General features: G+C 48.3%; 1 protein-coding gene across 1 annotated transcript in view; it reads left to right on the plus strand.

The window, feature by feature from the left end:
* Nucleotides 1–16,393, plus strand: part of CERCAM (cerebral endothelial cell adhesion molecule) — a 306,391-nt gene that overhangs the window by 108,005 nt on the left and 181,993 nt on the right. The window contains exon 2 of the mRNA XM_085614124.1: nt 1,801–1,911. Coding sequence (XP_085470250.1) covers nt 1,801–1,911 — 111 coding nt within the window. The remainder of the gene's footprint in view (nt 1–1,800; nt 1,912–16,393) is intronic.

The raw sequence follows: 16,393 nt of genomic DNA on the forward strand, positions 1-16,393 counted from the left end.
CTGAGTTTGGAACACAGTTAGGCAGAGAGAGCCGTAGGATATAGAGTTGCAAAAACATCCATGTTTTAGTTTTTTTGAACTTGTCTAAAGTTAGAGAGGGTGCGTAGGGCAAGGGCATGGCTGTCCAGTTTGTGTCCACTAAGGAGGAAGAGGGGCTACGACCAGATGTTTGTGTGCGGGTGCAGGGGTTGGATCCCAGTGGAGATTGGCAGTGCGGTGGGACCGTGCAGGAAGATGGTGTTTTGAGTGTTTGTGCAGGCCGGCTGGTCCTTCCTGGCAAGAGGGTTTATGAGGCACCCAGAGATCTTAAACCAGGAACGCTTCTTGATAGGGGCAATGTAGCTCTTTAGGAGGCTGCGATGCATGGGATCGGGCAGGAAGGCCGAGGATCTTCTGGCTGCGGCCAGTGTAGCCCACACTGTGGAACACCCATGCACAGGACGTGCTCGTACAGAGATGGTGCAGTCCACTGCAGGGCATCTTGACCAAAACCGAAGTCAAGGAGGTGCTTGAGAAGAACACCCAGAGGCACCATATCAGAGAGACCCAGGAGGGTGGGGGGAGGGAGGGATGGATCCACTCTGATCCAGTGTGTGGGGTAAGTCATTAGATGCTGCAGAGACACCCAGGAGGGTGGGGGAGGGAGGGGCGGATCCACCCTGATTCTGTGTGCGGGGTAAGTTGTCAGACACTGCAGAGACACCCAGGAGCATGGGGGAGGGACGGATCCACCCTGATCCAGTGTGCAGGGTAAGTTGTCAGATAATACACAGAGACCCAGGGGGATGTGGGGGGGTGAGGGGTGGATCCACCTTGATCCAGTGTGTGGGGTAAGTCATCAGATGATGCAGAGAGACCCAGGAGGATGGGGGGTGAGGGGTGGATCCACCTTGATCCAGTGTGTGGGGTAAGTCAGCAGATGATGCAGAGAGACCCAGGAGGATGGGGGGTGAGGGGTGGATCCACCTTGATCCAGTGTGTGGGGTAAGTCATCAGATGATGCAGAGAGACCCAGGAGGATGGGGGGTGAGGGGTGGATCCACCTTGATCCAGTGTGCGAGGTAAGTCAGCAGATGATGCAGAGAGACCCAGGGGGATGGGGGGGGTCAGGGGTGGATCCACCTTGATCCAGTGTGTGGGGTAAGTCAGCAGATGATGCAGAGAGACCCAGGAGGATGGGGGGTGAGGGGTGGATCCACCTTGATCCAGTGTGTGGGGTAAGTCAGCAGATGATGCAGAGAGACCCAGGGGGATGGGGGGGGTGAGGGGTGGATCCACCTTGATCCAGTGTGTGGGGTAAGTCAGCAGATGATGCAGAGAGACCCAGGAGGATGGGGGGTGAGGGGTGGATCCCCCTTGATCCAGTGTGTGGGGTAAGTCAGCAGATGATGCAGAGAGACCCAGGAGGATGGGGGTGAGGGGTGGATCCACCTTGATCCAGTGTGTGGGGTAAGTCATCAGTTGCTACCAGAGCGGTTTGTGTGCCGCAAGAGGCAGGGAAGCCCGACTCAGATGTTTCTAAACGCTGCTAATGTTGAATAAATGTTATGAGGCATCAGTTTACTTCCTTCTCTACTAGCTGGCCATGGGGGGGGTGAAATGGGAAATATTTGGCCTGGTTGTGTGCACCTGCAGAAGGATTCTTAAGGAGGCGTAGTTCTTGGGCTATCTTCCAGCAGGAAGAAGCAGGGGTGGATCACATAAGGCAATAAGGGCAGGTCCTAAGGTCACTAGGTTATTCGAGACAGCAGAAGGGGTCCCCTTTGACAATGACCTGAGTGTCCTATCCTTCCATTGCAGGTGTGCCACTGATCACAATGTGGACAACACCAGTGAGATTCTGCGGGAGTGGCTGAAGGCTGTTCAGAAGGATTACCACGCGGTGGAGTGGCGGACCCAGGAGGAGCCCAGGTGAGTCTGCTAGGGTTGTGTGATAGGAGGACAGTACATGTGGAATACAGCGGGCTCCAAAGTGTTCCCTCGGTGGTCTTCTCTGTGGTGTGTGTAAGTGGAGGTAGCCTGTGTACTCGTAAATGCTGTCCTATACACCTCCTTTGCACGATGGAACACCTACAAGAGGTGTGTCATCCTAAATGGATGTATTGATGCCTCCCTCAGGTGAGCAGATGTCCTAGAGCTGGTAGGGGGGCATGTTTGTGTGTCTGTGTTTGTGTACACACCTGAATGTACGCACACATCACCAGACTCTTCTATATGTCATGCAGAGACCAGAAGAAGACTCTAGTGATCTGTGCTGTCCCCACTACTAGAGGTCATTGGCCATGTTGTAATGTTAGCTCCACCTCATTCATTGCCACCTCCTCTAGACAACTTGATGCACCGTCCATAAAGCATCCCTTTCTTGGCATATCTACTCTGCAAAGTTAAGCACTGGTTCAATCGTCCTTCTGTTTATGGATGTGTCTCGGGGTTATCCTTAAAGGCATGTAGAGCCATTGGTACGGGACAACTGCCTGAAACTCAACCCTTATAAAATAGAAGCACTGATCTTCGAGAACAATACCGCCCCGCGGAACGACTCCTGGTGACCTTCAGAACTAGTACTCTCACCCACACCAACAGACCGCACCTCAGCATCATCCTGGACAGCAAACTCACCATGAAAGACCAGATCAACACAGTCTCCTCCGCTTGCTGTCTCACTCTTCTCTCGCTCCGCAGGTCATCAGATGGCTCCAGGTCAGCACCAAACGTGCCGTCACTCAAGCCCTCAAGCCCTAGTCACCAGCCGGCTGGACTACGGCAACGCACTCTATGCAGGAATCTCCTCGCACCTCCTGAAGAGACTACAGACTAAACAGAACTCAGCATTGAGACTCATCTTCGACCTCACAAATCGAACCCACATCACCCTCCACCTCAGGAAGCTCCATTGCCCCCCCCCATCCAGAAGAGATGCCACTTCAAGATTCTGATCCACACCTACAAAGCCCCCCACGACCAGGGACCAGCATTCATCAACCACCGCCTGAACTTTAACCAACCCTCCGGACACCTCTGCTCCGCCTCCCTCCACCTCGCTCATACCCCTCGCATAGGCCGAAGTCACAGCAGAGGACGCTCCTTTTCCAACCGTGCTGCCAGGGCCTGGAACAGCCTTCCTCTCCACCTCCCAACCTCACTCTCGCTACTAGAATTCAGGAAAGTACTCAAGACCTGGCTCTTCGACCGAGCCTCCGCAGGACTATCCACAGTGCCTGGACACTCTCATGGGCGATGAGCCGCGCTATATGAGCCTTGTTTGATTGATTGAGAGACAGCGCTTCTCTTCAGGTGTGAGGTTAGCATGGTGGTTGTGAGGTCGGTCTAGCAGGGCAGTGCTCCTTCCTGTGTCGCTGCGCTGCACTGCTCAGCATGTGAGGGTAGCATGGGGTTGTCTTTGTGTCTGAGGTCAGTGTAGCAGGGCAGTGCTCCTTTCTGTCGCTGCAATGCACTGCTTAGGATGTGAGGGTAGCATGGCGTTATCCTTGTGTGTGAGATCGGTGTAGCAGGGCAGTGCTCCTTTCTGTGTCGCTGCGCTGCACTGCTCAGGGTGTGAGGGTAGCATGGCATTATCCTTGTGTCTGAGGTCAGTGTAGCAGGGCAGTGCTCCTTTTTGCATCGCTGCGTTGCACTGCTCAGGGTGTGAGGGTAGCATGGCGTTATCCTTGTGTGTGAGATCGGTGTAGCAGGGCAGTGCTCCTTTCTGTGTCGCTGCGCTGCACTGCTCAGGGTGTGAGGGTAGCATGGCATTATCCTTGTGTGTGAGATCAGTGTAGCAGGGCAGTGCTCCTTTCTGTGTCGCTGCGCTGCTCAGGGCGTAAGGGTAGTTTGGTGTTGTGTGTGTGAGGTAGGTGTAGCAGGGCAGTGCTCCTTTCTGTGTCGCTGCACTGTTCAGGGTGTGAGGGTAGCATGGTGTAATCCCTGTGTGTGAGATCGGTGTAGCAGGGCAGTGCTCCTTTTCGTGTCACTGCGCTGCACTGCTCAGGGTGTGAGGGTAGCACGGTGTTGTCTGTGTGTGAGATCAGTGTAGCTGAGCAGTGCTCCTTTTTGCGTCGCTGCGCTGCACTGCTCAGGGTGTGAGGGTAGCATGGCATTATCCTTGTGTGTGATCTCGGTGTAGCAGGGCAGTGCTCCTTTCTGTGTCGCTGCGCTGCACTGCTCAGGGTGTGAGGGTAGCATGGCGTTATCCTTGTGTGTGATCTCGGTGTAGCTGGGCAGTGCTCCTTTCTGTGTCACGTCTCTGCACTGCTCAGGGTGTGAGGTTAGCTGTGTGTGAGATCGGTGTAGCAGCGCAGTGCTCCTTTACTATGTAGTTGTACTGCACTGCTCAGGGTGTGAGAGAAGTATGGTTTTGTCTGTGTGGGAGAGGTCGCTATAGCAGGGCAGTGCTCCTTTCTGTGTCGCTGCACTAGTCATGGTGTGAGGGTAGCATGGTGTTGTATGTGTGTGTAAGTTCGGTGTAGCAGGGCAGTGCTCCTTTCTGTGTCACTGCGCTGCTTGGGATGTGAGGGTAGCATTGTGTTGTCCATGTGTGTGAGATGGGTGTAGTAGGGAAGTGCTCCTTTCTGTGTCACTGCATTGCTTCGGTAACATGGTGTTGTCACTGTGTGTGAGATCCATGTAGCAGGGCAGAGCTCCTTTTCTTGTATTTGTACTGCACTGCTGGAACATATTACACAATTTAGTACCAGACTTTCAATACCCCTGTCCATCTGTGGCCACCAAAAGTACTCACGGATTCTACGCTTTGTATGGCATGCCCCTCTTGAGCTTTAGTCAACAAAATGCTCCTCACATTCTCCGGTGGAACAGTCTTCTCTGATCTTATGACTAGACCATTTTCCACTGACAACTAATCACAAACCTTGACAAAAGGTTGTAACATCACATCAATATTCCTTTATTGCGGCCAGCCTTCAATGATAATACTATCCTGTTCGGCAGTTCTTTTCCATTCATCCTCTGAAACAGCACAAGTCTTTTCAACTTCAATAGTTGCTATTATACAATCATCGAGATCTCCACCTCCACCCGAACTAGACCCACTTTTATCACATTCTGCTTCATCAATGTTCATGAGATAACATGACCAGAAATCTGCACAAATGTTCCTATCTCTTGCAATATGCTCAACATTATACTGATATTGAAGCAGCCCAGAGGTCATTCTGGCTAAACAGGAGTTATAGTTTCTATTTGAAGCATCACTTAATATAGATACTAAAGATTTGTGATCCATTTGTAGAACAAACCACCTACCACAAAGATAGCATCTACATTTTTCAATGTCCCACCAACATGCTAGAAGTTCCTTTTCAATTGCTGTATAATGCAATTCAGCATTTTTAAACACCCTGGATGCAAACTCAATTGTTCATTCTTCCTCATCAACATACTGTGTAAGTACTGCCCCCAAGCTTAAGTTACTTGCATCTACTGTCAAGACACAAGGAGCCGCAGGATCATAGGGCTTCAAGGACTTAACTTCTCTCAATTGTTTTTTCACCATTGAAAAGCAGTTTCACATACCTCTTCCCATTTGAAATCAAGGTCTCTTTTCAATAAATTAAAGAAATCGGTCTGATGTTTGTTGCGTAGTCAGGTATAAACCTCAAGTAAAATTCGCTCAAACCTAAAAATGATTTCACGCCACTGTTATCTTGTGGCGCAGGTGCTTCCAAGATTGCTTTCACCAAACCTGGTCTGTTGTACTGCCTTTTAAGAAATAACATGTCCCAAGTATTCTACTGACCCTTTTCTGAACTCACACTTCTCACGTTTCAATACTACACCTTGCGCTTGAAATAGACCAGACTTTGTGCAAAATTTCATCATGAAACACCTTGTCTGGAGCATAAAAAAGGACATTATCTTGAAAAAAGTCCACATTCTTTACACGCTTCAAGAGAATGACCATAAGATGTTGAAATACTGATGCAGCTGAAGCAAGGCCAAATGGCATGCAACAGTATTGCAACACGCCAGAAGCCAAAACAAAAGCTGTGAGATGTCTAGATTTGGGGTTTAATTCCAGTCGATGATACACTACTGCCAAATCAAGCTTAGTAAAGAACTTTGCTCCTGCCACTCTGGCCAACATTTCATTAATGCTCAGAAGCAGATGGGAGCCAATCCAGATTTCTTTTTTAAGCTGTGGAGGTCGGATGTATGATGATACAACGCGTACCATCGCAACGCGGTATGTTACATTTGGGTTTTAACAACGCAAGTCATTACATCGACTTGTTCTGTAGAGCGCGCTGGACTTTGGAATAGTGTGAATTACTATTCCAACTCCAGTCTACGTGCAGTAGGGAAGGTGTTGGAATAGTAATTCACACTATTCCTTAGTCTAGAGCGCCCTCCAGTGCAAGTCGATGTAGGGACTTGCGTTGTTAAAACCACGATGTAACCATACCGCATTGTAATGGTTTCGTGGTAAAGGATGTTTCCCGTGGAGTTCAACACAAACCCTGAGATCATTGTTATTTTTGCACACCACCACCAGTGGAGAAAGCCACATTGAGGACTTTATTGGTTCAATTATGCCTCTTTTAGCTCCATTTCTAGGTCCTCCCTCTCCCTAAATTGTACACTTCTCATTTTGTGCTTGATTGTATTAGCACCATCCTAAATTCGGATGCGATGCTGAAATCGCTTTATCTTGCCCAACTCCCCATAAAATACCTTGGGATAGTTGTTTAAAAGCTCTTCAACTGAACAATCATCTCTTATAGCCAATACCTGTGCTTTTACTCATGGACATAACATTATTTAAAACAAATCCTGGTGGAACCACCCCAGTATGTTCAACCCTTAGATCGCAACATACATTTTTCCATGAATAGTTCTTCCTTTTGAACTCCAACACCTCTTCAAAATAACGAAGTAGGTCTATTGTACGACCCTCATAGGAAACTGGGGAACAATTTGGTGGCAATAATTGTCTGTTTTCCAGGTTACTCAAAAATAAATCTGTGTGATCATTGTGATACGTGCCCCAGAATCAACCAACAGGAGTAATTTTTTCTCACCTTCTAATATATCTACATAGGGATCAACACAGTCTGACGGGCACCAGTTCTAACATTTTTATCGATTACCACAAAAACCATATCTCTCAGATATGAAATCATGTCCTCCGCCTCACTATCACTGTTATCCTATACAATCCCTACCTTCGTTTCACCTTTCTTCTGAATTTGACATACCTTTGCGAAATGTCCAGTTTTCCACACGACCTACACACTACATTCTTAGCAGGACAAATTCTTCCACCTCTTTTATGAGAAGAATTGCCACTTCTAAAACATGTATCTGTGCATTTAAAAAAATTCATTTGTGAACACTCTTTCTTTCTTTTAAACACATCAGCAGGCAAACATACAAGATTAACTACTTTTGTTCTCCTTTCTTCTAACTCTTTTATAGATTTCTAGGCCGTTTCAATGCTCTTGGCCACTCTCACACACTCCTCTAAAGATGGATTTCACAAAGTTAGTAACACTTGTCATATAGCTCTATCCAAAGAGTGACTTATACATTGATCTTGTACCAATTGATCACACAAGTCTTGAAACTCACAGTCAGCAACTAACTTCCTTAATTCAGTTATGCAAGTGTCAACATCTTCGCCCACTTTCTGCTCCCTTTTAAAAAACGTATGACGCAAAACCATACCCGGTTGTACATCATACCTACTGACTAGTTTTTTTAGGGCTCGTGTCTGCGTTGCAGTGCGCAGCACAGCTCGTGCAGTGAGAGCCCTTTTGTATGGGGTTTTGAAAGCTGACCACAGGCTCGTGCGAGTGATCAGGCTTTCGCCGGCAGGCATTGGCTTTCGCATGTTTTTTTTTTCAAAAGGCACGCAATTGGGCAAAGGCGGGAGCATGTCCCGCCTATGCAACGCCCATTCCCGACCGAGTCTAGCATGCGCAGCAGCGCACTTCGCCTCGTTGCCGCTCTCTCTCCCCCCGCTCCTCTGTGGTGCGCGCGCACCTCTGGTTCCCCCACTGCTCGTTTTTTTTGCATGTGGTAACCTTTTACTATCCTCATTAGTTTCCATTCTACAATTTACGAAGTTAAGGAGTCAATGCGTCAAGTGAATAGTCCCGCGTTGAAATATCTGCCTTGCCTTAAACACAAAATGTTGGGAGAAAGTGAGGAAATGAATTTTATAATGCAAGAAGAAGCCAGTAGAAACTTTTCAGTTAATAATACGAATTTCTCAAAGCGATATGAAGCAAGCATATTTCCAGGTGCTCTGAAGAAATCAATTTGGAGATTTCTCAGAAAAATTAGTTTCAATTCAACACTCAGAAAATAAGTCGTATTCTTTGGCCTGGAAAGCCAGTCACCAGAAAAAACTGGGGAATTCGTTGGTGCAACGAGTTCTGCTACAGATTTCCGACTTCCGGGACATATTCAGCTAAGTTTGACCTGGCGAAGCACCCCCAGAAACAACAAGTTAAGTTTGCATGCTATACAGCCCACAAAAACACCACATTACACACAGTTTCCAGTACAGGTACAAACCTGTTTTAGACTAATGGAAACAAGGCCACAAGGCCACAACCCCAAGCAGTGTTAGTGTTCAGTGCTGGGCGGTAGTGTACAGGGCTGGGCAGTGTTAGTGTTCAGTGCTGGGCAGTGTTAGTGTTCAGTACTGGGCGTTAGTGTTCAGTGCTGGGCAGTGGTGGCGCCATTCTGCTGTAGATTACACCTAGCGCTCATGCGTAGCCCCTTTCACAAGCACTAACTTCAGCCCCTTAAATTCACCGGAAAGACAGTCTTGTATTCTTATAAATCGCCCCATTACTTGGAAGAAAAATACAAAAGCAGAAGGTCGCGCGGCATCTTGAAGGCCTTGCAGTGGAGGCATGAAGCAGACAGGTGAAAGGGAAATGGCCAGATGTGGGGCGCAAAATCTAGAGATAAACACACGAGGGAAAACTAAGGAAATGATAAGCAGCTGCAATAGGGTGGAGTTAGAGGCTAAACAGTAAACTGCCGGAAGGGTCCATGGGTCTTGCTTTGCTTTACTCTTCAGCTTTGCATGTCTGTAAGTTCCTGCCTCATGGCACTACAAATCTGCAGATCCCTCAAGGTGACAGCGAAAAGCTTAAACAGCAATCTGGTGGGTTCTGACAGATGGTCTTTCCGTCGCATCTGATCGGGTTTGAGCTATTGACATTGCAAATAAAGCCTTTTATTTTTGTTTTCTTTTTAAAAACATAAATAAAAGGCATTGTTATTTACAATGCGAATAACTTAAACTCGTGTAACTGCGAGACCTATTGCATTGCAAATGCTTGTTTAGTTTTTCCTGGTACTCATCCAATTCGTCATTCTCTGCCAATACTAGGGCTGGCCAATGTTTAATTGTTTCTCTTCCTTCAAATCCTAGTGAGTGGAGTAAAATAAACCTTTTCCTTTTCAGGCCTGAATATATGCGCACCAATAGCACCAAGATATGTTTCAAATGCTTCTACCCATTTACTATAGGAGAGTCACCTGGTGTCTCCAGAAATGGTGGTGGTGGATTCGCCGCCTGCATTGTTTTAACAAATTGAAATCTGGATTCACAACGTACTTCCTCAAAACAAAAGCAGTTTTCCTAAAAATGTACTATTCTAAAATGGATTAAGAAAAAACCAAGAATATTTTACTGAGAACTAACACACTGGTGTGTGCATCACCGCCCTGAAAGCATAAGGTGTGCGTGTCACTGACAAAATCCAATCCTGTGTGTATCACCACGCTGATAAGCATAAGGTGTGCGTGTCACTGACAAAATCCAATCCTGTGTGTATCACCACGCTGACAAGCATAAGGTGTGCGTGTCACCACCGAAATCCAATCCTGTGTGCATCACCACGCTGATAAGCATAAGGTGTGCGTGTCACCGCCGAAATCCAATCCTGTGTGTATCACCACGCTGACAAGCATAAGGTGTGCGTGTCACCGCCGAAATCCAATCCTGTGTGTATCACCGCCCTGACAAGCATAAGGTGTGCATGTCACCGCCGAAATCCAATCCTGTGTGTATCACCGCCCTGACAAGCATAAGGTGTGCATGTCACCGCCGAAATCCAATCCTTTGTGCATCATCGCCCTGACAAGCATAAGGTGTGCATGTCACCGCCGAAATCCAATCCTTTGTGCATCATCGCCCTGACAAGCATAAAGTGTGCATGTCACTGACAAATTCCAATTCTATATTCCATCCAGGTGTGCGTATCACCACGCTGGGGGAGTGTCAAGGTGCGCCTGTATTACGTCACTGAAGGTAACTGGCAACCACCTTCAGAAACAGGAAACCTCCAACTCGACTCCACTTTGGTTTGCCAACGGCATACACTCGACGCAATGCAAAATGATGACCCACAAACATCAGTGTCTGATCTACAAAAAAACATTACTGGGCCAGTAGTAGATAATCTTTGCTGAGATTAGTTGTTTTTTTAAATTCTTTGTAAAATGAACACACTGCTGGCACCAGAAACTTCCCAATTGCATTTTAAATCGAACTTACAGACATGTCCAATACCACCCAGGCAGCATATTTCAGCACAAATGAAGCGATACAATCCTCGGGTACATGGCTCCTTCATGACCTCTCATGGTGAAAGAACATGGTCAGACCATCAACCGGCCCTGTTAGCACCTCCCACGATGGGCAGAGACCCTTCACGCCTGTACATGATGCCTTCATGACCTCTCATGGTGAAAGAACATGGTCAGACCATCAACCGGCACTGTTAGCCCCTCCCACAATGGGCAGAGACCCGTCACGCCTGTACATGATGCCTTCATGACCTCTCATGGTGAAAGAACATGGTCAGACCATCAACCGGCACTGTTACCACCTCCCACAATGGGCAGAGACCGTCACTCCTGTACATGATGCCTTCATGACCTCCCATGGTGAAAGAACATGGTCAGACCATCAACCGGCCCTGATAGCACCTCCCACAATGGGCAGAGACCCGTCACGCCTGTACATGGCTCCTTCATGACCTCTCATGGTGAAAGAACATGGTCAGACCATCAACCGGCACTGTTAGCCCCTCTCACAATGGGCAGAGACCAGTCACGCCTGTACATAGCTCCTTCATGACCTCTCATGGTGAAAGAACATGGTCAGACCATCAACCGGCACTGTTAGCCCCTCCCACAATGGGCAGAGACCCGTCACGCCTGTACATGATGCCTTCATGACCTCTCATGGTGAAAGAACATGGTCAGACCATCATCCAGCACTGTTAGCCCCTCCCACAATGGGCAAAGACCCGTCACGCCTGTACATGGCTCCTTCATGACCTCTCATGGTGAAAGAACATGGTCAGACCATCAACCGCCACTGTTAGCCCCTCCCACAATGGGCAGAGACCAGTCACGCCTGTACATAGCTCCTTCATGACCTCTCATGGTGAAAGAACATGGTCAGACCATCATCCAGCACTGTTAGCCCCTCCCACAATGGGCAGAGACCCGTCACGCCTGTACATGGCTCCTTCATGACCTCTCATGGTAAAAGAACATGGTCAGACCATCAGCCGGCCCTGTTAGCACCTCCCACAATGGGCAGAGACGTTCACGCCTGCACATGATACCTTCCTCCGACAGACTTGAAGGAAAGAAAAAACCTCCTCATGCTGGGCAGAATCTAGGCGTTGACTGTTCTCAGGAAACACTGTTTCTTCCGACTTGATGGATGTCCATAGCATGAAACAGATCCGTCATCTCAGTGGATGTCTCGTTACGAGATGGTTGAAATCACCGTCGTGCGCGAGTTCTTTGTAGGATAGAAATTAAAATTTTCGCCATATTTACTGTGTAATTACGAGACTAAATGCTGTCAGCATTGAATATATTTATTTAGTAAATACAGTATGTACCATCCCACAGACACTGCCCAGCGTCTGCCGTCACGACCACCCAGTCCCTTCGACCCAACTGTCAACTGATGGAGCGCTCGCGACAACACCACACTAGTCATGATGCAACACACTGCCCACGCGGAGATTGGTCACACGGGGCAGATACTACACTTTCACGAGATAAATCTGGACAACCCTGACGTTTTTGAAGTTTACCCAACTTGGGAAATAGATCTTTCCTGCGCATGCCACTCTTTCCAAACCATTTTATCTGCACCTTCATGTCATTCAAACCCAGCTGCCTGCCATATTCATTCAATCAATCAATCAGGGCTATGTAGAGCGCACTACTCACCCGACAGGGTCTCAAGGCACTGGGGGGAGGAGTGGTAGGTGAAGCAGCTCCGTTGGGTCATTCGAAGAGCCAGGTCTTGAGGTCCTTCCTGAATTGGTGCAGTGTCTGGCTTCTCTGAAGGTGAAGGGGGAGGTCATTCCAGGTCTTGGCTGCAAGGTAAGAGAAAGACTTTCCATCTGCTCCGGTCCTGTAGAAGCATGGGATGGTGGCTAGGGAGAGGTCGGCGGATCGGATGTTTTTTTTTGGTGGCGTGGAAGGAGAGGCAGTCGTTGAGGTATTGGGGTCTGATGTTGTGGAGGGCTTGGTAGGCGTGCATGAGCATCTTGAAAGTTATTCTTCTTTCGATGGGGAGCCAGTAGAGGACACGGAGATGTTTGGTGATGTGGTCTTGTCGTGGGCTGTCGAGGATTATTCTGGCTGCGGTGTTCTGGACGTTCCGGAGTTTGACGGAGGAGTTTTTTGTCGATTCAGGTGTAGACGGTGTTGCCGTAGTCCAGTCTCCTGGTGACAAGTGCGTGGGTGATCGTTTTCCTGGATTCTGGAGGAATACACTTGAAAGTCTTACGTAGTATGCGGAGGGTGTTGAAGCAAGTGGAGAAGACAGCATTGATCTGGCGATTCATGGTGAGCGAAGAATCCAGTATGATGCCGAGGTCACATGCATGGTTTGTCGGGGGTGGGTGGGTTTCCGAGGGCAGGGGGCCACCAGGTGTCGTCCCATGTGGAGGGGTGGAGCCAAGGATGAGGACTTCTGTTTTCTCCGATTTGAGTTTAAGGCAGCTGTGCCTTATACAGGTTGCAATGGCTTTCATCCCTTCTTGGAATTTGTGCCAGGTGATGTTGGGTTCCTTGCTGAGGGAGAGTATGAGCTGGGTGTCATCGGCTTAGGAGATGATGTTGAGTCCGTGGTCTTCGACGATAGTTGCGAGAGGGGCCAGGTAGACGTTGAAGAGAGTGGGGCTGAGGGAGGATCCTTGGGGTACTCCACATCTGATCACTGTCGGTTCTGAGAGGAAGGCCGGGAGTCTTATTCTCTGTGTTCTGCCTGTGATGAATGAGCGTACCCAGTCTAGGGCCTTTCCTTGGATGCTGGCGTCATTGATTCTGGTGGCTAGTGTGCGGTGGAAGATGGTGTCAAAGGCAGCTGATAGGTCCTGGAGAATGAGGACTACCATTTGGCCTTTGTCAAGGAGGGTGTGAATGTCGTCTGTGGCGGCGAGGAGGGTGGTCTCGGTGCTGTGGTTGCTGCGTAATCCAGATTGCGAGGTGCCTAGGATGTCGTTGGCTTCGATGAAGTGAGCTAGATGGGTGTTGATGGCGTTTTTCGATGATCTTGGCTGCAAAAGGAAGCAGAGAGATGGGCCTGAAATTCTTGAGGTCCTTCGGGTCTGCGGAGGGTTTCTTCAGGAGGGGGTTGACTTTGGAGTGCTTACAGTTGTCAGGAAATGTGGCATCTCGAGGGAGCAGTTGATGGTTTGACGTAGCTCGGGTGTGATGGCTGTGGCGGCTCTGTGGAAGATGTGCGGTGGACAAGGGTCAGAAGGTGCTCTGGAGTGGATGCTCTTCGTGGTCTTTAGTTCTTTAGTGTGTCTTCTGTCGATCAGTGATATTGGCGCTGTTCTGCATGCCGAGCTGCCCATTATTATATAGGAGTGGCCACAAATCTAAACCACAGTTAATGGACCAAGAGAAAAAAAACGTAAACTAAAGAAACGTTAATACAAAACCCATTCAGGACGTACATATTTCTGAAAGCATTCTGACCTCCAACCCCACTTTCTTCAATCCTACAAGGCCCACAACCCCAAGCATACACTTCTGTTTCCATCGCCATTCTGATGGAATGCCTTCCAAATCACCCGACTCGCGTGAAGCTTTCCTTCATACCGACAACACTTGTCGACTTGTTAAATTGGCCCCAGCTTGATTCCTTCTCAAATCCTTTTGATCCGTTAAAGTATTCTTGATTAATACATCCCCCCGCCCCAGTGCCCCAACACATCTGCCACTTGAAGCCAACCCCCCCTTTACTGGCCCTCTCCCCAATATCTCTGAAATGCGAAAAGCCCCAAATAACTGCTTTGTCCTTCTTGTGACATGCCGCCCACAACAATGGCATGGTCCTTTTCAACAGTTACAATGCAGTCGGCCAGCTCAGCCTCAGCCCTACCCCCACCCCCTCTCTAGCTCATCCTTCCAACATCCTTTTCCCCGTCTCACCTGCTGAAGGCTCATAGCCCAGACATCTTCTCCTAAAAGGCCACTCTGGATAGTTGTCCAGCTATGGACTCTTGTGATCGCCCTTTTTCAATCCTGTCCATAATGAATTTAACAAGCTCATTGACTCTGTCCATCATCCCTTCACCACTACCATTTCTACCATATACACCTGAGCACTTGATCTCCAACCATGCCTGTGATATGCAGGTCTCGTCGATGGTGCCAAGGACCCTTCAACCAAATTCAGCAACCTGCACTTCCAGCTTCCCATAGCTCCTCTGTCTGCCTCTGGTGTGAGCCCACACAATCTCCTCCACTGAATGAGTTTGCCCCTGCAGTGTCAGTGTCGACTCCTGGGACATGCCTCGCTCGGAAAGTCACCTTCTAAGTCAAGAAACTGAGCACAAACACCCTCAATAGCTGTAACATCCGAGGCCTGATTCACAAAGGTAAACTTACACTTTTGTGCAAGTTTACAATTGTTTGCTATTCACAAAGAGATTTACAAGTTGTACGTTTAACTAAGCACCAACGAAACGTGAGCCCCACCTTTACAACTCAGCAGGCAAAATTCAAGTATCCTAGGAGCACCTGTATTTTCCTTACTGTAGCCTTCCTCCTCGTCAACATGTGATCCAAAAACTGCAGCCGAGCACCCCGTTTCTGTTCCGGCGACCAGGTCAATCTCAGTGACCAAATATGACAAAACCTTTTGTGGCTCCTCTGTCTTCTATGGTGCGAGGGAACCTCAATGTCTGTCATTATCTACTGACAATCGCCCAGCGTTTTAGCGCAGCTCTCTGGATTCTGTGACCCCTCAACAGGAAGTCAGCCAAACAGTAAGTGACAGTCCTTTGCCCTATATGTCTTTCAAATGTCCATTGTAGAAAGCAGCTACATGTTTCAAACAGAGCGCATGAAATGGAACACCCCGTAGGGAGCACCTTAAACACAAACCACCAGCTGAAAGCCACGTCAGTAGTGTAAGACGCCTTCGTTCGTTCCTGTGCGATGGGATCTTTGACAGAACTACCCTCTGGCCATGACAGATGTTGAATCGACCTGTAGCCACCACTTTCTCGGGAACTACTCAGATCAGGGGGATAATCAAGATCCGCAAACGCTGGAACTGGCCGTCTATGATCCCTTCTTTCACCTTCATCAACCTGGATGAATCGCATCAAGTAACGCTTCAGCTGGACACAACTGCTCTGCCCTGTCAGCCTCCTGGGGACTGCTGCAACTCAACATGAAACCACAAAACTCTGCCAGAGTGATTCCGCGTCAACTCTACTGTCATACTCCTACACCCAATACCGCATCTCCAGGTTAATAGGAGTACGCACCCTCCCCCCTGCCGAAAGGAGCCTCTCGATTCTCCCCCCGTACTCCCCTTTTGGGAGGGGACTGTCCTGGGGCCACCTCTCTTCCCCATTTATGAAGGGGCTGCCGACACCCCCACAGTCACCAGCTCCCAAGTTCCAGAAGCACTACATAAAACTCAACATAACGACTTCAACATATAGTATTAGTACATATATCAACATCAATAATCAATGAAACCGAAAGCCTATGTACAAGCAACCTATCAAATCAAAACAATAATCAAAACCATTACTCTGCTACCAGGAAATTGCTGCAGATCAGAGCATATAAATTCTCCCTACTTCCACAGATAGAGTAATTTCACAGATACACGCACATACACTCATCATTCACTAGGGCCCATCACACCAACATACACTCTATTACTCTATCCGCACTGAACCTGAGAGGAAACTCCTTGAACACTCTGCATCTACACTAAGGCCGATGCGACCAAATTGATATTGCCTTGAGTTATGATTTAAACAATAATAGTCACAATAAGGAATTCAATAACTGACAAAGAAATAACCACCCGACACTGTAATTCAAACATAAGGTAATTTAT

This window comes from Triturus cristatus, chromosome 1_2 (assembly GCF_964204655.1).
Source record: "Triturus cristatus chromosome 1_2, aTriCri1.1, whole genome shotgun sequence".
Lineage (NCBI taxonomy): Eukaryota > Metazoa > Chordata > Amphibia > Caudata > Salamandridae > Triturus > Triturus cristatus.